Source organism: Homalodisca vitripennis, chromosome 3, assembly GCF_021130785.1.
Source record: "Homalodisca vitripennis isolate AUS2020 chromosome 3, UT_GWSS_2.1, whole genome shotgun sequence".
Taxonomy (NCBI): Eukaryota; Metazoa; Arthropoda; class Insecta; order Hemiptera; family Cicadellidae; genus Homalodisca; species Homalodisca vitripennis.
Genome location: NC_060209.1, coordinates 5,495,801 through 5,518,910, shown reverse-complemented (window position 1 = coordinate 5,518,910; position 23,110 = coordinate 5,495,801). Strand labels below are relative to the sequence as shown.

The window sequence follows — 23,110 nt, the reverse complement described above, 5'->3', positions numbered from 1 at the left end:
ATAAGAATTAATATAGCTGTTGTCTTCATTTCATTACTAACATCTATGCAGCATTGTCTCTGTGATAATATTTAATTTTGGTCTGTCCGTTTCCATATTTAATACATATATCTGTAACAAAAAAGTAATAAAATGAATTTGTAGTGTGATTATAATAAAATGTGACATTTCAATTTATTTATAAATTCTATGGTCTTTATTTTCATTTCATTAGTTTTTTACTAGTTATTGTTTTGTAAATTACAGATACAGAATATCTTATTCTATTATTAATATGATTTTTATGAAATATATTATAAAAGTTTGTACTAATCTAGATTGGAACTGGACAGCATGAACAGATGCTGCTCTACAGAGGGGTGACAAATTATTAGACTCAACATAGTTTTTCAATACATTTTATTCATTTTTTATTTTTACACACATCTAATACTTAGTATGTAATCCCTTATTTTTATAAGCAATGCCAATCTGTTAGACATACTTTCCATCAGTTTTTTGCAAGAATCCTTTATTTCTTGGTCATGGTGCCAAATTTTTATTAAAGTCTATCAAACCAGTTTTTGTAGTAATTTTCTCTTTTCTCATCCTGTTTTTTACTATAGCCAAAAGATTCTCAATCGAATTCATATCCGGGATATTTCCTGGCCAAGCCAGAACACTGATTTCTTTTGAATTTAAAAAGCTTTTAACTGTTTTTGCTTGGTGACATGGCGCTCCGTCGTGCATAAACACAAATTCCATCATCTGGAAACCAGTTTTTGGCCTGTGGAACCATTCTTCGCTGTTTTTTTAGTGTAAATAACGTAACGTTTTACTTGTTACCTTCTTCCAATCATCCTGAGTCCAGTGTCTTAGCCCTTTTGCCCACTCCAAGCGCTTTTTAGCCATGGCTGGTGATATCTTCTGCTTCTTTCGAGGTCGTCTTGCATTTAGGCCTTCATCTTTAAGGGTTCGCAGAACAGTTCTGGGTGAAACATTGACCCCATATGCTTTCATTTCCTTTGCCAACTGCTCTTTAGTACTTCTTCTGTTGTTGAGAACCATGTTCTTTAGTTTCCTTTTCTATTTTTCATTGCGGCCACATTTTCCAACTCGACTAGATTCATAAATTGTATTATTATTAGAGGCCCGCTTAATCCTGCTTACAGACTTTTGTGATATATTGAGTCTTTATGCTATTTGCCTTTGCGAATAATGATTTTCTTTCAGAAGAAGTAGATATTTTACGTCATAGATATTTTACAAGCTGACAAATCTGCAGTTTTGCCCATTACCAATATATTTTCTGGCAAAGGTTTTACAGAGTAAAAAGACACAAAACAGTTGATTTATGTCAAGAAAACTAAAAAACTGTTGTTAAAATATCTTATAGTGTTGTGTCCTTTATTTTAATTTAAAATGTAGTTTTTTTTACCCAATTAGTGGTTAAAACTATATAAAACAGTTCTTAAAACATTTTTGTTCATAATGTACATAAAAATGTTTAGATTTTTTTCGTAATCTTTTTTTCCAGTACTTTTCCTACAACTAACCTTACCCGTTAACTTTAATTGTTTTCAGTGTTTGTTTACTATTAGTAGTTTTTCAAGTGAGAAGGTAATGGACAACTTAAAATTTGCCCCTTCAAACAACTCAAACTGTTTGGATTTTGATACCATAACTAATGATCACAATTATTGTTCTAATAAGCAAACAATGAACATCATTTCAGGAAAAACTATTTCTAATGACGATGTCAATAATCAAAACGAGTGGCAAATCGAAACAACTAGAAACAAAAGACATTTGTCAACAGCCAACGTTTCAGATGTTAAGAAACCTTGTAGACCTACAGAGTACGTTGCAAAAACTGCTAGACCTATTGAATTGCACAACAGATTTGAAATGCTGAGTAACGCCAACCTTGGCTCTGAAGAAGAAACGATGAATGACGACAAATGTAGGACGAAGGTGAGGCCTCCACCTATATTTGTCCCCAACATTGTCAACATAAGTAAAATGATGGTAAACATTGAACAAGTAATTAAAAAAGAGTCATATTCATTTAAATGCATAGCTAGAGATAAAGTAAAAATTAACACTGATTCTATTGAAGCCTACCGCGCATTAGTCAAACATTTAACTAACATGAAAGTAAACTTCCATACATACCAAATAAAGGGTGACAGAGCTTATAGAGTAGTGCTTAAGAATACGCACTTCTCTACGGAACCCCAGGAAATTAAAACAGCTATAGAAGCTTATAACCACAAAGTTAGGAATGTGTCGAACCTTAGAAGTAGCAAATCTAAAGATCCACTGTCAATTTTTTTTTTTGACTTAGAGCCAGCATCAAACAACAAAGACATTTTTAAAATTGAATTCCTACTAAATGCCAAAATTGTACTTGAGCCCCCTTACAAACGTAATGATGTGGTGCAGTGCAAAAAGTGTCAAAGATATGGGCACACAAAGGCTTACTGCTGGTACCAAAACCGCTGTGTAAAATGCGGCTCAGATCATGATACTAGCAGCTGTAATAAATCTGTAAATGTTCCTCCCAAATGTGTATTATGTGGTGGTGAGCACCCAGCCAACTATGAAGGTTGCTCTATTTACAAAGATATTAAGAAAAAGGCTTTTCCACCTCTAAGACCAGCGTTAAAAAAAGACACTCCTCCTCCAGTGCAAGATCGAGAAGTAGATAGACCTATATCTGTTCGTACTCAAAATTCAACAGGTAATCAGTCTCAACCAGTATCACCAACCTTATCTTATGCTAGAGTGGCATCAGGTCAATCAAATGTAGAAGCAAATCACAATCTGAATCAAATAATTGATGGATTTTTAAATAAGTTCGAAATGATGATGTCTCAACAAGCCCAGCAAATAGGTACATTGATTAACCTATTGACAACTGTCATATCAAAACTAAAATGAATAGATTTTATAGGATTGGACTCTGGAATGCCAATGGCTTGGCCCGACATGGCCAAGATATTCAACTTTTTATTTCAATACACAAAATAGATATTATGTTAATTTCTGAGACCCACTTTACAAACTTAAATTTTTTCAAAATCCCAAATTTTACTTTTTATTCTACAAACCACCCTGACAATACGGCGCATGGAGGTAGCGCTGTGCTAATCAGAAAACAAATAAAACATTATGAATTACCTAGATTTCAAGAAGATCATATTCAAGCTACAAGCATAGTGGTTGAGGACTGGATGGGACCACTTACATTTTCTGGTGTTTACTGTCCCCCGAGGCACAATATTACCAAACTTCAATTCAACGAATTTTTCGAAACTTTAGGGCCTCGTTTTGTAGCAGGTGGTGACTTTAATGCCAAACATGTCATGTGGGGTTCAAGGTTGATTAACCCTAGAGGTAGAAATTTGTTAAATTGCATGAATGACAATCACTTGAGTTACGTATCTACAGGGGAACCAACCTATTGGCCTTCAGATCCCAACAAAATTCCAGATCTTCTTGATTTCTTTGTTACGGGAGGTATTTCTCCTAACTATATGGAGGCTGTTTCATCTCTTGATTTGTCGTCCGATCACTCTCCGGTCATCCTATCAATAAGTTCATCATTTGTATTGAAAGAAAAGGCAGCGTCCTTATCGAATAAAGGCACAAACTGGGTGAAGTTTCGTGAAACGTTAAATGACAGTTTAAGTCTTAATATATCACTTAAAACAAGAGAGGAAATAGACAACGCTGTGGAAATTTTTAATTATACTGTTCAGAAATCTGCTTGGAGTGCAACGCCTGAACTTAATAATACAACGTGTGGCAATATCAATTACCCAATATATATTAAGCAGCACATTGCTCAAAAACGTCGCTTACGAAGAATATGGCAAAATTCTAGAAATGTAAGAGATAAAACAATGTTTAACAGAGCATCAAGACAGTTAAAGATTTTGCTTAAAAACTTAAAAAACATATGGTTTCAAGAATTCACTTCAAATCTCTCCCCAACTGAAGCAACAGACTATTCTTTATGGAAAGTAACAAAAAGCACAAAGAAACCGCAAGTGCCCATTCCTCCAATATCTAAACCAAATGGTTCTTGGGCGAAAAGTAACAGAGAGAAAACTGATTTGTTTGCTGCATATTTTAGTAATGTTTTCAAACCATACCCTGTAGATAACAACTTTGATAATAGACATGTTGTAAAGGAGTTTCTTGATTCACCTAACCAACTCTCACTACCTATTGGCTCCTTTAAACCATCTGAAATATATGACGAGATTAAAAATCTTAATCCCAAAAAGGCCCCTGGTTATGAGTTAATAACAGGTAAGATACTACAAGAGCTTCCTAGGAAAGCCATACTCTTTCTTACCTTCGTATTTAATGCTATTTTGAGGCTTGAATACTTCCCATCACAATGGAAGGTGGCTCAAGTTATTGTTGTTCCTAAGCCAGGAAAACCTCAAAACGAAGTAATGTCCTACAGGCCAATCAGTCTACTACCTATACCTTCTAAATTATTCGAAAAGTTATTTTTAAAACGACTTCAGGTTTTTATAACTGAATGCAATTTAATTCCCAATCATCAGTTTGGTTTCAGAGTGCACCACTCCACTATCGAACAAGTCCATAGAGTAGCTAATATAATAAGGCAAGATTTGGAATCAAGAAAATTTTGTTCTGCAGCATTTCTCGATGTGAGTCAAGCCTTCGACAAAGTGTGGCATGAAGGGCTTCTATTTAAAATAAAAAGTCATCTACCTCACACTGTTTACAACATTATAAAATCTTATTTAGAACGAAGGTATTTTCAAATCAAGTTTGATGATTGTCTTTCAGATCTGAATGAAATAAACTCTGGTGTACCTCAGGGAAGTGTACTAGGACCAGTGCTGTACTTAATTTTCACTGCAGACATTCCAACTAATCAAAATTCTTTGACAGCAACATTCGCCGATGACACTGCCGTACTGGCATCCCACTCCAACCATGTTGTAGCATCACAAATTCTACAAACTAACTTAAATTCTATCACAGTTTGGCTTAAAACTTGGAGAATTAAAGTGAATGAAACTAAATCTGTTCACGTCACATTTACGTTGAAACATGACACCTGTCCACCAGTGTTTTTAAACAACATTCAAATTCCTCAAAGAAATGAAGCTAAGTATCTGGGTGTACATCTCGATAGGAAGTTGACTTGGAAACCACACATATGGAACAAAAGGCTCCAATTAAATTCAAAATGTTCAAAACTAAATTGGCTTTTTGGGAACAAATCCCATTTATCAATAGAAAGCAAACTGTTGTTGTACAAGACTGTTCTAAAGCCCATCTGGACGTACGGAATTCAACTGTGGGGAGTTGCTTCTACATCAAATATTGAAATTATACAGCGTTTCCAATCTAAAGTTCTCCGAAAGATATTACAGGCCCCATGGTATGTTCGTAATGAAGTCATTCACAGAGACACGAATATCCCTTTTGTTACTGAAGAAATTCCAAAGTTCTGCATCAAGTATCAAAACAAATTAAACTCTCATCCTAACTACTTGGCTATTAATCTGCTGGACAACAGTGACCATCAATTTCGGCTAAAAAGACATGATTTCTTAAACTTAGCTGATCGATTTTAAAGATGAACAATCTCTTAAATGCTTATGTTAATTAATTAAGGTTAATGAACTTTGATTAACCATGTCCTTAAGATTTATCATCAAATTTACTTATTGTTTGTTGTATATAAACAGATTGTAAATAAATTAGTCAAAAAAAAAAAAAAAAAAAACACATCTTATCCGACAACCACTAAAACATCAAGGCACATTACAACACAAATAGTAGTTTTGAGGTTATGAAAACACACAAGGTAAGAAAACAACTGATTTAATTTTTTTGCTCTTTTGATAGATTAGAATAATGTGTGTACTGTATTGCACAGACTTTGAGAAAATTTGTGAGAAGTGTATACTATATAACACTAAACATTATTTTCAACATTATTTACCCATGTCCATCAAGTAAAAGTACTGTTAAAATGATGTAACAACAAAATTTGATAAAAAATATGATTGAGTCTAATAATTTGTCACCCCTCTGTATGTGATGTCAATTTTCATTCATATTACAAGTACAAACCTTTGGAAATGTCTTGAAAGGAAAACTTATTTTAGTTGAGTTGAATTGAGTTTAAGGTCCAATTTTTATCGTCTGTCCTAATTTTTGGGCCTGTCTTAGGAACTCAATTCTTAGAGAAATTTCCACTGGTCAAATTTCATTAACCAGTAAAAGGATCAGCAAGTTGTAAGAGTAAAAGTGTGCTTCACTAGTAAAAAATCAAATATGCAAGACGTAGTACTGTGCATCAGGTACAGCATGACCGGTGAAATGCGTGAAGGGGAGTGAACACGTGGGGATACATTCTGAGCTAGGGGAGTGGATACAATGCTACTATTTCTACTGAGTGTTTTCGGTTCCTGGCTCAGTCATGGCACTGCCTCTGTGGCAACTGTCAAAATCAGTGGCCTGTTCGTATTGCGTTGCATCATTATGTGTATTGGTTATACTTGTACTGAAGTTAGGTTAAACTTGCTAGTTATTTGACCATTTCACTTAATCTTATTGGTGCAGGATCTTCTTGTTCGTTATAATAAGGGGCGTTATATATCACAATACAATTATCTTTCAGACTTGAGAGTAATATAGTGTTCACCCATTTTTCATAACTGTCGTTGTAGCTCATTTCATTATGGTAGTTTCCTGATTTCTTTCCTGATTTAAACATAATTAGAGCATTATCAGTGTTCTCCACCTGCATGGACAGTTATAAAGTGTTGTCCTTTTACTTAGATTGTCTTCAGCCCCAAAGTACAGTTATAAGTTCAACCCTTGTATAATTTCTGCATACAGTTAAACTTTTTACACATTTTATACGCAATTCACGGATATCCAACAATCAGTTTAAATGTTTCTGTTGTTGGTAGATTTCTTCCAGCGAAATCCTAATTTCAGTAAAATTGTTATCAAAGCCACTTACTTCCCTTTATATCATGTCTCTTAACAAATTCGATAAGGATATCAATTCAGCTGCTCCATGCTGTCGATGGAATTAATCATTTATTGTTCTCCGAATACACCCAAATCAAAATTGTTCAGTTCATTTCAGATCATTTTTAATAATGTTTACGTTTCCTTACATTGTTGACATACTAAAAGAAATGGCCATTGGACTTATTTGTTTTTCCTCCTGTCTTAGTGTGCTTTCTGAAAGTCCAGTTAAAATTTAAATGTGTGTTGTGGTTTTCATTTAATTTTTCATAAAGTGGTAAACATTTGCAATTACTTCACATGTTTGGATGTGTATAACCTTTCAACCTCATATTTTTTTTCTTAACATTAACTTCCATAACAACGTTTTAATCAAAACGTTAAGAGCACAATACAATGAAAATAATGAACACACAGTGGGCGTTACTACACATGGATTTGCACAAGATAATGTTTTTATGACGGCGCGTATACGAGGTTGCAGAGCGAAGTTCCTCAGGCACAGCATGAGAACTGATTGAGTCGCTCCCCCACTCCTTTATTCCCCCACCACTTTATTGGACTCCTTGCCTTCTGCGCATCTCAAGGCCACCGGTCATATCTCTATATATAATGTTATGACAGCAATGTAAATTTTAAGAATAGTTAACACAATAAATTACTGACATCAAATTGAATTAACTTCTCAATTATGTTAAAGCAAAATATTCAGATATTATTGGGGAGGAATTGAAACAAAACTCAGTTTTAAAACTAATTATTTATTCACACACTGAGATATATATTTAGTGGATATACATCCAAAAATATATATCCTTCATTTATATATTGTGATATATATATATATATACTTTAAAAAATCATTACTCTAGCCGGATACAAAATACAGTACAAAATTAATATACTGTTAACTTATAACTATATATACGATAACTTATTTTTAATTACCTAGATCTAAAACCCAATAGAATAAATAACTTTGATGTATGTATAATATTTATATAAGGCTGCAGTTCGTGACACAGGTGAGCAACTAAACAGTTTGGCCAACTTAGCCAGTAGAGATATCCCAGAGTGCACAATGGCAACAGTCTGCTGGAAGGAATAAATAATTTAAAAGCCCAATCTAACTAGAAATTTTGAAAATTTTTAGTAATTATTATTACTACATTTTGTAAAAAAATACTTTACTACAAATTTAGGCTACTGTGAAAGAAATGCTTACTTGAAGACAACCTTTAGACTACAACCTCAACACTTTATTTGAAAGAGAATATTTTCCAATCATTGAATAGATGATTCCGGTGATGATGTATACACGGATAACAGCTAAATTACTTACAAAAGCTGATGACTAAAACGATGGCAACCAAACTCTCCATATGGAGATTTGACACCAAATACATGAATTACTATTTTGATATAATACATATACGACAAGAAAGACTGGCCCACTAGAGTCGCTAATCAATTCAACGATATGTTTTATAAGCAAATCAGTTCTGATCAGTCTCATGTAAATTCGGAAACAGAACTGCCGTTGCTCAGTTGTCAAGGTGACTGCAAGAATTGTTTTTAAAGGCTCGAAAATGTGTTATCACAGCTGAAATAGTAAACAAACAACTGAACAAGTACAAAATATGTGTTGCTCATGTTACTGTTAACATAAAGTAAAACTGTAGTCAAACACAAGCAGACAAAGTTACGACCATTCGGGACAGTTCAGTTTTAAAAGAAATGTTTGTGACACTTAAAAACGAAAATTTTGATTAAAAAATAAAGTTTAATTTAACTACAAGTTAAAATACATAATACCTTAATAGTACTTAATAAGTATCATTAAAATATCAATAAATCACTCTTATTAAAAATGTAATTTATAAACATATTACTGATTTTACACTGACAAAAAAAGTCATTAAGAGGGACTATATTTTTAGTGTGCTATGAAAGGACAGCACGACAACTACATAACTTACTGCCCTAAAAGCTTCTTTACGTTACGTTCGGTGCCTACCACATCATGAGCTGGGAAATACGTTGGAAAAATATCAACACTCGAGAACTACGCTACCAGCTGCTACGCAACATTCAAACCTTTTGATTTATGGGAATTACAATGTAGTCACAACAATGATTAGAAGTTATCAGCAATCCAATACGAGTATACTTTACTACACACCACAAATACACAGAGACCGAGCTGCCGTGGCAAACAATGCAGCTCAATGACACACCTGAGAAAAGGCATCTGGCAAACAATAAAGTATACTTTGTGATTGTATACAATCTACAAGATAGAATAATAAACGAGAAAGAAACGTAACAATTGTATTTGAATGGGACATGTCTGCATTGCTAGGCTATGGTCTCCAGAGGTAACACAATGGCCGCCTGTACATACCTGACGGTAGAAACAAAACTTAACTAAATAAATAAAAGTACAACTGTCCTTGATAGAAATAATACAATTAAATTCTCACAGCAAAATTAACGACAAATATTTTTCAATCAATAAACATTGCTTTGATTTTATTATTAAAACCTCACTGTGAAAAATCAACAATATTACTACGATATATACAACAGAACATTTCATAACTGGAAGTCCAAGTATTGCCTTTGTGTTCTTCTGTTTATAAGGTAAATAAACAAAACAATAACTAATGGTTTTCTTAAGGCTTTACGGAACTTGCCAGGGGATAAAAAAAGAAACAATAATTACTATATGTTGGTTTTTATAATTATATTTCTGAACAGGACAAAATTAAAAACGTCTTTAAATTAAAATACAATATTCGTGTTTCTTAAAAGATACTTTAAAATAAGCTAAGTATTCTCTGATGAGTCACGAATAAATACTTAATTATCAGTAAGGCCACTATGTCTTCAGTCGTACTAATGAAAATATGACTTTATAAGGTTAAAACAAAATAAAATTATAAACATTTCTCAGCACAAAATTTGATGATTTTTTTTCAATTTGTGTCTGAAATGTATAATCAATTAAGTTCAAATCAAATAATATTGTGAGCCATCACAGAGCAGTACACTAACCAAACACTCCCCAAAACTGCCTTCATTCTTGTTCACAAATCTAAAAATATTCTTCACAATATTTTGAATATATGTGCATTTCAGAACACTTTGAACTTATACTGTCGTACAAATTTAAAATAAAATATTTTAATTACGTGGTATTAGAACCTGACAAGTTCATCCACTACTTGTAAAGTATGTTTTCACATTCATCTATGACAAAATAATAAAATAGCTATTTTGTTTTAATTAGATTACTTAGTTTTAAGTTTACTTTTCATATTTATTTAGCAGCTCTACCATGATAATAATAATATATAAATAGGAGAGTGCAGGAACACGAGTTACCTGCCACAGCCCCCCTCTCACTTTTAGCACATCCACGTTCTAAAGGGTTTGTACAATCCCTTTAGTGGACTATATTCTGTGGGTTTTATTACATATTATACTATTCAAAACTGAACTCCTTTTAGTTTCTTTCTACCTAGAGTGTTTAATAATGAATTACAGATTTCATCTCAAAATTAATTGTCTTTGACAGACAACTGTATGTTTACGGACCTTGGAGAATTATGAATCATATAATTGCCTATGAGTATCACCAGTCATGTCCATGGACCTTGGAAAATAATGAATCATATAATTGCCTGTGGGTATCACCAGTTATGTCCACGGACCTTGGGAAATAATGAATCATATAATTGCCTGTGGGTATCACCAGTCATGTCCATGGACCTTGGAAAATAATGAATCATATAATTGCCTGTGGGTATCATCAGTCATGTCCATGGACCTTGGGAAATAATGAATCATATAATTGCCTGTGGGTATCACCAGTCATGTCCATGGACCTTGGAAAATAATGAATCATATAATTGCCTGTGGGTATCACCAGTTATGTCCACGGACCTTGGGAAATAATGAATCATATAATTGCCTGTGGGTATCACCAGTTATGTCCACGGACCTTGGGAAATAATGAATCATATAATTGCCTGTGGGTATCACCAGTTATGTCCACGGACCTTGGAGAATAATGAATCATATAATTGCCTGTGGGTATCACCAGTTATGTCCACGGACCTTGGAGAATAATTAATCACATAATTGCCTGTGGGTATCACCAGTTATGTCCACGGACCTTGGAGAATAATGAATCATATAATTGCCTGTGGGTATCACCAGTTATGTCCACGGACCTTGGAGAATAATTAATCATATAATTGCCTGTGGGTATCACCAGTTATGTCCACGGACCTTGGAGAATAATGAATCATATAATTGCCTGTGGGTATCACCAGTTATGTCCACGGACCTTGGAGAATAATGAATCATATAATTGCCTGTGGGTATCACCAGTTATGTCCACGGACCTTGGAGAATAATGAATCATATAATTGCCTGTGGGTATCACCAGTTATGTCCACGGACCTTGGAGAATAATGAATCATATAATTGCCTGTGGGTATCACCAGTTATGTCCACGGACCTTGGAGAATAATGAATCATGTAATTGCCTGTGGGTATCACCAGTTATGTTCACGGACCTTGAAAATTGGAGAATAATTAATCATATAATTGCCTGTGGGTATCACCAGTTATGTCCACGGACCTTGGAGAATAATTAATCACATAATTGCCTGTGGGTATCACCAGTTATGTCCACGGACCTTGGAGAATAATTAATCATATAATTGCCTGTGGGTATCACCAGTTATGTCCACGGACCTTGGAGAATAATTAATCATATAATTGCCTGTGGGTATCACCAGTTATGTCCACGGACCTTGGAGAATAATAATGAATCATATAATTGCCTGTGGGTATCACCAGTTATGTCCACGGACCTTGGAGAATAATTAATCATATAATTGCCTGTGGGTATCACCAGTTATGTCCACGGACCTTGGAGAATAATGAATCATGTAATTGCCTATGAGTATCACCAGATATGTTTACAGACCTTGGAGAATAATGAATCACATAATTGCTGAATAACGTTAGTAATAAAACAATTAAAGTTAATGGCATGCCATTATAATGCATAAAGCTCATAATGGTTATTGGCTACAATATTACTTGAATTAAATGATCTAATAATATCCCCTAATTGTTTACACCCCACAATGTGTTATAGAAGGTAACATATTTTAAAATTATTTATTATATTTTCTCACAGAATGTAAGTAACAATAATTTATTTTCTTTTGAAAACACATAACACCAATAAAAGAAAAACTAAAATATTGATAGGATACATTTATTTTCTTCAGATAAACCTTTACATTGGTTTTTCAGAATTAATTTTGTTACTAAATAATATTTAAATTGCTTTGTTTTCTGGTACCAGGCAGCTTTAGTTAATTTTTGAGAACATCTTATAAAAACAGGCACATCTATTGAATTTCACAATCATTTGGATAAATCACTACCATCTGCAAGTTAACACATTAAAATTATATTAAAAACTAATGTATATATTAGTATGAATTTTATTACTTATTACGCTTTCTCCAAAGATCAGATACCCAACTAGCATGCAAGCCAACAATTAATATCAAACATAGTGTTAACAGTCATAAAAATTTAATTCTGAACGACAATTTCACAGTTTGATACAAACAACTCCAGTATTACGATCTGGTTCGGAAACATAAAATATCTAAAATTTAAACTAAACGTAACTCGGACTATATGAGAGAAATTAAATATATCTTTAATTAATTATTAATAGATAATCCAAACTAATAACTCAAAATATAGTAATTTCAAAGACAATACATATTTAAATCTATAACAATGGATGATCAAAAGGAAGGCCAAAACTACGAGACCATGTCGGGCCAAGATGTGCCGTTGGATGAAGGTGAAGGCGACCCGTCCCCTGAAAATCCTGCAACAGAACAGAGAGCTTTACCTTGTCCACTTCAGACATCAGTTAGTCCTCAGCAATGGAAAACAAAATTTTTACTTGAATAAGATGTATGATATCTTTGCATGTTTGGGAACTAAGCCCATATTCATAGTAGCACTTAAAACTTAAAAAATAAAATTCATAATAGAATATACGTATTTTCCTTTAAGTTCATACGCATTTTACTATATGGTATTTTAATTATTCAATCACCTGTACAAGATTAACCCTAGAACTGGCATGCAATCCAGTTGACTTGAACAGCAATACTGGATATCGTAAGTGAGCTATCCGCACACTTAAGACATCAAGTCAGGATGGCTGTGTGCTCTGAGGTGCTACTAAGTTAGCCTTGGAATCGGGGGTTTGATTCCTGCACTTGACTTTAGGTATTTTTGCGGTCCGGTGTGCACTTATAACAATCACTGGTCTGTGGTAAGCTGGTAGCCGGGATCAGTGATTTCCTTATACAGGGTGTTTCAGACCAACCGGCCACAATCTCTTGTGATTAAACCATTTGACATATAAATCCATGGCCTTTGTACCATGACAATGCACCTGCTCACACAGTATTGTAACGATGCGCCAGTATCTATATTGTAACGACGCGCTAGTATCTATATTGTAACGATGCGCCAGTATCTATATTCGGTATTCCATATAGAGAAATTATATTGAACACATTTTAGAGAACTTAGATGAGGGATACAACATTGTTGGCGCCTTCCTAGATTTGACCAAAGCATTTGACAGTGTTGATCATAAAATATTACTAGAAAAATTAAAAAGCTATGGTATCATTGGTAAAGAGCTTAGCTGGATTAAGTCATACTTGGAAGGCCGTCAGCAGTTTGTTAATGTTAAGTATTTAAATAAAAATAATCAGCATGATGTTAGGTCTCATACAAAAAATGTGACCTACTCTGTCCCACAGGGGTCAATATTAGGCCCTTTCCTGTTCTTGTGCTACTTGGGGGGTTTACCTAATTATCTGTATGATATAATTGAGAATAGTAAAATTTGTTTGTATGCTGATGATATAAGCTTGTGCATTGCCGATATGGACATTAGGTACAACTAAAAAGAAATGTAACTTATCAGTTTCATTGTTAAAAAGTTATTTAAATAACAGAAATCTTTTACTCAATGATATTAAAACTACTTTTATAGAGTTTACTTGCAAAAATGTTGAATCAAACAAAATTAATATGAAAAACCTGGATAAAGAAACTAAATTTTTAGGGCTACATGTTAGATAATACACTTAATTGGAACATTCATGTACAAAAAATATGTAACAAAATAGGTTCAGGAATTTTTGCAATAAGAAGGCTAGCACCTTTTTGTAATAAACAAATCTTGAAATCAGTGTACTATGCCATGGTTCATTCACATATCGCATACGGGATTGAAGTGTATGGGGGAACAAGTTGCTGTAAACCTGAATAAAATTTTACGTCTACAAAAGGAGGCAATTAGGGTGATTCTAAAACTCAAAAAAGATGAGTCATGTAAGTTATATTTTACAGAGCTCGAGTTTATGACTGTATACAGCCTCTATATATATATAACAGTATTATATGTAAAAAATAATGAGACTAAATTACCACGACAACTACATGTTCATGATTATAATACTAGGAACAAAAATAACTTTGTAATAAAACAACATAATAAAGAAAAATTTAAGCAAAGCCCAACTTATATGGGAATAAAGTTTATGGGGAACCTGCCAGGTAGCATCAGGAATGAAAACAATAGTGTTAGATTCAAAAATAAATTAAAACAGTTTTTAATTGATTTATCATGTTATAACTTTGAAGAGAGTTTTACTCCCAGAGCCATGTATTTTGATTTTGATTTCTGAAGTCTAGTGGAATTAATTATAATTTGGTAATAAAATCGATTTAAATAATATTAAACCTATTTTATAACTATGTTAAGATTTTTGAAAATAATTTACATTAAAAGGATTGTATATATGTACAACTAATATAACATCACCTTGAATTTATTTATTAAGAATGACGCATTCATGTACATTTTATGTTTGTCTTGAATAAAGATATTATTGATTGATTGATTGATATTCACTGTGTAACTTTCTTTTATTTCCAAAAATAAAGAGAACCTTAAAGGACATTGTTTTTACAAATGTAGACGACATTAAAAGTACATCACTGAAAGAGCTAAAGGTTATCCCAAAGATCGAGTTTGAGAAGTGTTATTGGAAGTGATTGGAAGAAGCGCTGTCACAAGTTGATAATATCTAATGAGGACTATTTTGAAGGTGACACAACATTAATGTAGGCAAATAAATAATTTTTTTTTTATTCCCTCATGTATGCAATATATATACAAATACACAAGGGATGCAAAAAGTAAAGGGAATTTTATTTTTTTTATTCATATTTATTTATTTGTCTCCATTAATGTTGTTACCTTCAAAATAGTTCCATATAGTATCACTATAAATTTTGTTTTGTGTTTTACTGAGGATCTATAGACACAGAAAAGATAAGATACGAATGTTCACGCTCACCAGGCTTGAAGAGTGAGGGAGATGTGCGGTACTGCTGTGCCGGGCCCCAGATGCGCACAGTGTAATCGTCACTGACTGACGCCAACATTGAGTGGTACACTGGGTTCCAGGCCACACAGTTGACAGTACGGGAGTGTCCACACAGTGTGGCAATCGGCAGCTCACGCTTCATGTGCCACACGTACACCTTGTTATCTGTATTCACAATCAATTCATTCTTTACAATTTTATTATTTAATTACTTATTTCACCTTTATTTGTTCACCATTTTGAAATATATCATTTCCATCAAGTAATAAAATAAAAAAAACATTTATTTCATTCTAATAAATAAGAATACCATATATTTATTTTAAGCCTTGCATTATTTTTAAAAACAACAAATAAAAATTAGTTTTCAAATTTTATTTATATTTGTACACAAAAATAAAATTTATTTTGGCTTAATTTTTTAATTTCAAATCTGATACTAAATACTATTCTTGAATTTTGACTCCAAGAATACTTTACAAAATTTATTACACTGCAAAAAATACAAATAAAATGTTATTCAATAAGTTCCTAACACAGTGCTATAATGTTTGTGAAAATTATGTTAAACGTACTATAAATTAAAACAGTGAAATTCTGTTTTCACCCAATTTTCATATTTCATTGTGAAATTACTGAATTAAACATAATAACACAATTGATATTGTAAAACGTGCACCAGTAATTTCAATGTACCTTCGCTGCCACTTGCCACAAAGTCCTGATTGACACCTCCGAAACAACTATGAATTGTGAAGTGACCCTGGGTGACACCTTGGAACTTGCGCACCAACACCTTGTCCTGGAGGTCCCACAGGTGTACACCCTGCGTCGCCACATTCAGTAGTGCCAACCTGTCAGCCTTGTTCACACAGAATGTCATAACTGGGTGATCCTCGTGTAGACTACAAAACACAAACACAATATCAGATCACATTACTGTATTAATATATAATCAAATTATGATTAATTAATATATAAATACATAATTCAATTAATATATAATGGGTTATTCAAAAAGAGCGCCGGTTTTGAAAAGACTGGTAAATTTTATTTTATCGGTTGGCAAGAATGTTTGACCTTGATTCTTTTCTGACTACATTCCGATTGTAGACGCAGCTGATATTTCTCTCATTAGTGCATTCTGTGTCTAACCATGGAGAAGTTTACTTCTGCGCAACGAGTGTTAATAGTGAAAACGTTTTATCAGAGTGGAAAGAGTTATGCGGCTACTGTTAGGCGACTTCACGGTACTCTAGGATGTAATGAAGCACCGAATGAATCAACAGTTCGCAGACTCATGAAAAAGTTTCAAGAAACGGGTTCGACAGTCGACCTCAAAAGTTCTGGACGTCGTTGTTGTGCCCGAACTGAACAGAACATTGAGGTGGTTCGTGACAGTGTGGCTGTTAGCCCAGCGAAATCAATACGTCGCCGTTCTCAACAATTGGGTTTAAGATGTTCTTCTGTACGGAGAATTCTTCGGTACGATCTCAAATATCACCCCTGTAATATTCATCTGACGCAACAATTGAAAGTGGCAGATCACCAGAAGAGATGACAGTTTGTTGATTGGGTATTGAGAAATTCGCAGGAGGAAGAAAACTTCACAATGAATATCATCTTCAGTGATGAAGCGCACTTCCAATTGAATGGATTTGTTAATAAACAGAACTGCCGTATCTGGGGTTCAGAAAACCCTCGCATGATTAACGAAAGGGAAATGTATCCACAACGAGTGACAGTTTGGTGCGGCTTTTCGTCGGGCGGCGTCTTTGGCCCTTATTTTTTTGAAGATTAGGAAGGGTAAGCTGTTATAGTGAATGGAGACCTATACCGTACGATGATTAGGGAGTTTTTGTGGCCTCATTTGGATAACATAGACATTGACCAGTTGTGGTTTCAGCAGGATGGTGCCACCTGCCACGCTGCCCGTGAAACAATTGTGTTGCTCCGTGACCACTTTCTCGCGTCATTTCTCGTAATTCCGACCATCAATGGCCACCAAGGTTGTGTGACTTAACACCTTGTGACTTTCATCTTTGGGGTTATCTAAAGTCATTAGTTTATTCCAATAAACCCCGAACCATCAATGAGTTGAAGGAGGAAATTCGACGGGTTGTCGGCCAAATTGAAGTGGAAACTTGTTGTGCAGTCATGGCTAATTTCATGGACAGAGTTGTTGCGTGCCAGCGTAGCAGAAGAGGACACATGCATGACATTATTTTTCATACATGAAATCGGAAGGTTAGATGAACATATTTATGTATTTGATTTCAGATTTCATTATATATCATAATTAAAATAAATCTCTTAATTTGATATATCAAAACCGGCGCTCTTTTTGAATCACCCTTTAATAACATGACGTGGATGAATACCACAACTGAAACGTGCAAACCTACATAAATTACCTGTATTCCACTTTCTGACATTTGTAAGTGGTGAGAGAGTATAATATGAATTGAATTTTAAACGTTAAAATGTTGTCTTGGTGAAAGTTTTGTTTACATATTAAGGCATTCATTTTTCACCTCTTGTTTAAGTTTATTAGAACCTGTTTGTTAATGTTACAATGTAATAAACTTTACAATGGATCGAATTCTCAAACTGAAAAGATTTACTACTGATCAAAATCCATGCACTGCCACTAAAGAATGTTCTACTCTCCCTGAACCACAGGTAGATGTGCTTCTGTATGGAGCACTGAACATGTACTAATGATTGACTGACCACAAGTTTATACTGTTGAGATCAGAGTTGATGTCACTGTTGTGAGATCTCATGTGAGTTGTTTTATCAATTTTCAATCCAAGAAATGCAATATTGTTCCATTCTCTCCATTCAAACATATGTTAAATTTGTCCCTAGGGCTTACTTGTTGGAATGTTATGGGGCTTAATGTGGCAGAGATGTAAAATATGTACATTTTAATTACTTAGAAAAGTGACATTAGATTATAGCACATTTAAAATGTTTTAATTCAAATATACCTAAAATATTGAATGTTAAATATGTTATTGATACTATTTATTGTACACTGTGCCTTGAGTGAAAAATCCAATACATTCATTAATAAAAACAAGACGACCTCTTCTATTTATAAATATTCACGAGACTTCACTGTTAGAGGGAGGAAGGATGATTTCTTGTGCCAGAGTCATGCCAAATTTGCATAACCGACGATTAAATACGATTAACTACTAAATTAAATTAACGATTAAATACTATATCGACATGCGGTTTAATGAATATCCTTCACCAAATGTCAGGGGTTAGCACAATGGCAGACTGTCCAGGTAGTTTGTCTTATCAACCATTCATTATTCCACTCAACATAATAATGACAACATTTAATGCTGTTTCATTAAACTCAATGACAAATTGTAAATCACATATTTATAAAAGTTCCAAATTTAAAGTGTTGTGATAAGTTGTGTAATTAAAAAGTTAGCTATTGGATCACTTTAAAAACTCACCCGGTATATAAGAACTATTTATTTACCAGATGTACTAGACTAGAATACTAATTATATGCTCACATGTTTTGGTCGGTAAGCTCGTCAAAGTTGTAGGAGCGCACTCTGTGGTGGGTGTCAGCCGCAAGCACAGTCTTGCCGTCCGACCGACACCATAGGCAGTTTACTCTCACACCCTCCCATGAGTCCACCACATTGCCTTCAATGTCCTGCAGGCACGAACACAAACATCAGCTTTACAATGCAGGAACACACTCTGTGGTGGGTGTCAGCCGCAAGCACAGTCTTGCCGTCCGACCGACACCATAGGCAGTTTACTCTCACACCCTCCCATGAGTCCACCACATTGCCTTCAATGTCCTGCAGGCACGAACACAAACATCAGCTTTACAATGCAGGAACACACTCTGTGTGGGTGTCAGCAAGCAAGCACAGTCTTGCCGTCCGACCGACACCATAGGCAGTTTTACTCTCACACCCTCTCACACCTCCCATGAGTCCACCACATTGCCTTCAATGTCCTGCAGGCACGAACACAAACATCAGCTTTACAATGCAGGAACACACTCTGTCGTGGGTGTCAGCCGCAAGCACAGTCTTGCCGTCCGACCGACACCATAGGCAGTTTACTCTCACACCCTCCCATGAGTCCACCACATTGCCTTCAATGTCCTGCAGGCACGAACACAAACATCAGCTTTACAATGCAGGAACACACTCTGTGGTGGGTGTCAGCCGCAAGCACAGTCTTGCCGTCCGACCGACACCATAGGCAGTTTACTCTCACACCCTCCCATGAGTCCACCACATTGCCTTCAATGTCCTGCAGGCACGAACACAAACATCAGCTTTACAATGCAGGAACACACTCTGTGGTGGGTGTCAGCCGCAAGCACAGTCTTGCCGTCCGACCGACACCATAGGCAGTTTACTCTCACACCCTCCCATGAGTCCACCACATTGCCTTCAATGTCCTGCAGGCACGAACACAAACATCAGCTTTACAATGCAGGAACACACTCTGTGGTGGGTGTCAGCCGCAAGCACAGTCTTGCCGTCCGACCGACACCATAGGCAGTTTACTCTCACACCCTCCCATGAGTCCACCACATTGCCTTCAATGTCCTGCAGGCACGAACACAAACATCAGCTTTACAATGTAGGAACACACTCTGTGGTGGGTGTCAGCCGCAAGCACAGTCTTGCCGTCCGACCGACACCATAGGCAGTTTACTCTCACACCCTCCCATGAGTCCACCACATTGCCTTCAATGTCCTGCAGGCACGAACACAAACATCAGCTTTACAATGCAGGAACACACTCTGTGGTGGGTGTCAGCCGCAAGCACAGTCTTGCCGTCCGACCGACACCATAGGCAGTTTACTCTCACACCCTCCCATGAGTCCACCACATTGCCTTCAATGTCCTGCAGGCACGAACACAAACATCAGCTTTACAATGCAGGAACACACTCTGTCATGTACCAACAAGTTGTCTTCAGTGTCCGGCAGATTTCAAAGTTTAGGCAAATGAGGTGCAGCTCTGGTTACAGCAACCTCCAATAATAGAGAGACTTGCTGTATCTACAAATACTTAAAGAAATCTGCACAACCACCAATACAACACATGTCATTTAGTTATCAATTTATGTTATCATCTCTAAGAAAGTACGAATTCCTAGTGATAAGTGTACAGTAATACTCACGCATTGATAGAACTGGCCACGGATACCGCCAGTGACAAACTTGTTACCATCCCGGTGCCAACTGCAGGATGTGAGGGAGTCTTCGGGTGACTGGGACACCTTGACCCGTAGTTCCTCGGTCTCGATGTTCCAGATCCACAGTTCCGGGCAGTCCTCTGGACCACAGGCTATCAGGTGTGATCCATCCGGTGACCACGCCAGGTACGCCACCCCGTACGAATGGCCTTCCAACGTTTTACGGTGGTGACATGTCAATGTATCCTGTAACGTGCATTCACTGTCAGATAAAATATTTTAAGATTTTTTAAAGTATAAAAGTATCCCTATTAAATTGATGTTATATCTGAATTGCTTCACTACTTCAATAAATATAATTATAAACTCTATGTAGAGTTATAATGAATTACTAAGACAACAGTTAAGTTACAAACTTTACATTTTCTATGAAAATTACAAGCTTCAGATTTTCTATAATAGTACTGTTTAGGTTTTCAGTCCTACCCAAGTAACAGTTTGATAAGCTCATGTTGGTTAGCTTTTAGAAAAGAGTTCTATGTAATACACAGAATCACTCAGGGCCGTAGAGATTTCCTGGATTTTATCCTGAAATGCTTACCATATTTTGTTTTGATCTGATACAAAATAAATATTAAATAGTTCTGTTTAAGAGACAGAACTGACTGAAAGTTTTAATGGAGACCAGAGCTACCAGTTGAGTACAATTTTCCCACGCTCTGATCTGTTTTATACTATAAAACTGGAATGTTTACGCTGGATTTTAACTTTTTCAAATGGGTACAATCAGGTGTCTAAGTCTCACCGGATCGACGTCCCAGATGATGACAGTGGTGTCTTTGGAACCTGTTGCAAGTTTGCGGCCGTCCGGAGAGAACCGGCAGTACCAAACCTCGTCGCAGTGGTCGTTTAGTACCTGCAGGGTCTCACAGGGGAATTGTTCTCTGTAACACCACACCTGTCTGTACTCATTGTGTTCATTATAATTACAACTTTGGAATAACTTAATTCTACAGAAATTTTTCTGTTGCACAATCACCGACTTAGCTGCTAGATATGAACTACCCATCATCTCATTGCCATAGTGATTTCTCGGTTGTTATTACACCATTGTCAATACTAGTGTATTGTTTACTTTTTATTTGTATCTTTTAGATTTTTCATTAGTGTGTATGAACGTTTGTATAGCGTTTTATAAATTAATCAAGCGAAAAATATAGAAGTTTGTGTAAGGTTTAAGTAAACACACAGAAAATCCAACTTTTTTGGGCTTAACCCTTGATCCAACATTATGTTGGCATCAACACATAATTGGTCTCAAAATTAAACTTAGCAGAAGCATTTATGCCTTAAAACGCTTATGTGGTGAATTGGACCAGAACGGGATCCGCACTGCCTATTTTGGTATTTTCCAATCACATATTACCTATGGTCTTGTTGTATGGGGTGGAGCCTCCCATGCCGAAGAGGTATTTATACTACAGAAAAAGGCTATCCGTATCATTGCTGGAGCTGGTAGGCTTGATCACTGTAGGGATATTTTTGTACAGCTCAGGATTCTCACTCTACCTTGTCTGTATATAATGCAATGCTTGTTGTATCTTAGAAAAAATGAAGACAGAATTATGCTCAGAAATGAAATCCACTCGTACAATACAAGAAATAGCCATTTAATAAATTTACCTCCACATAGAATTAGCAAAAGTGAAAAAAACCCTCTGCACATTGCATCTAAATTCATGAATAAATTGCCTATGGAAATGAAAAAATTAAAAGACTGTTCTTTTAAATCAAAATTATATAATTTCTTGTTAAATAATGCATTTTATTCAATAAGTGAGTTTTTATTGAGTCAATGGACTGACAATGACTTCTTTAACTAGTGAAGTACAATTATAAATTATACTGACCTGCCTATGTATTTGTGTGAAATATCTTGTGGCCAATAAATTATTCTATTCTATTCTATTCTATTCTAACTGATTAAATTTGGTGGAACCACACGTTTGCATATGTTTATATAGGTTCAATATTTTTATTGTTGAGTAAATAATTAATCGTATACTAGTAGTTACCCGCAGCTTTGCACACAATTTCCTGTTGAAAAACCGGACACTATATTGAATTGAAAATCTTTTTATTTATTGAATATACATTTTGTATACATTGAATGCATCAAAAATTACTTAACTAATATATTTATACACTAAGAGGTTATAGTGTGATCAATAGGTTTTTTTACATAACTAATAAATTTCAATATGTGTGCCCTTAGTCGCTTAGTTAACATTTCTTCGGTTAGGGTTGCCATTGCTTCATTTATCCTGTGTTTTAAGTGGTTCAGGTTGCGAATTTGTTGTGAATA

At 35.1% G+C, this 23,110-nt stretch overlaps 1 protein-coding gene across 1 annotated transcript in view; it reads right to left on the bottom strand.

Annotated features, from left to right (window-relative positions):
* Positions 1-9,744: 9,744 nt before the first annotated feature.
* LOC124356550 (WD repeat-containing protein 26) overlaps positions 9,745-23,110 on the bottom strand; it is a 57,444-nt gene continuing 44,078 nt past the window's right edge. The window contains exons 7-13 of the mRNA XM_046807617.1: positions 21,551-21,689; positions 20,731-20,991; positions 19,088-19,233; positions 16,242-16,450; positions 15,516-15,710; positions 11,965-12,952; positions 9,745-11,606 (exon numbers count right to left, since the gene is read on the bottom strand). Coding sequence (XP_046663573.1) covers positions 12,885-12,952; positions 15,516-15,710; positions 16,242-16,450; positions 19,088-19,233; positions 20,731-20,991; positions 21,551-21,689 — 1,018 coding nt within the window. The 3' untranslated portion in view covers positions 9,745-11,606; positions 11,965-12,884. The remainder of the gene's footprint in view (positions 11,607-11,964; positions 12,953-15,515; positions 15,711-16,241; positions 16,451-19,087; positions 19,234-20,730; positions 20,992-21,550; positions 21,690-23,110) is intronic.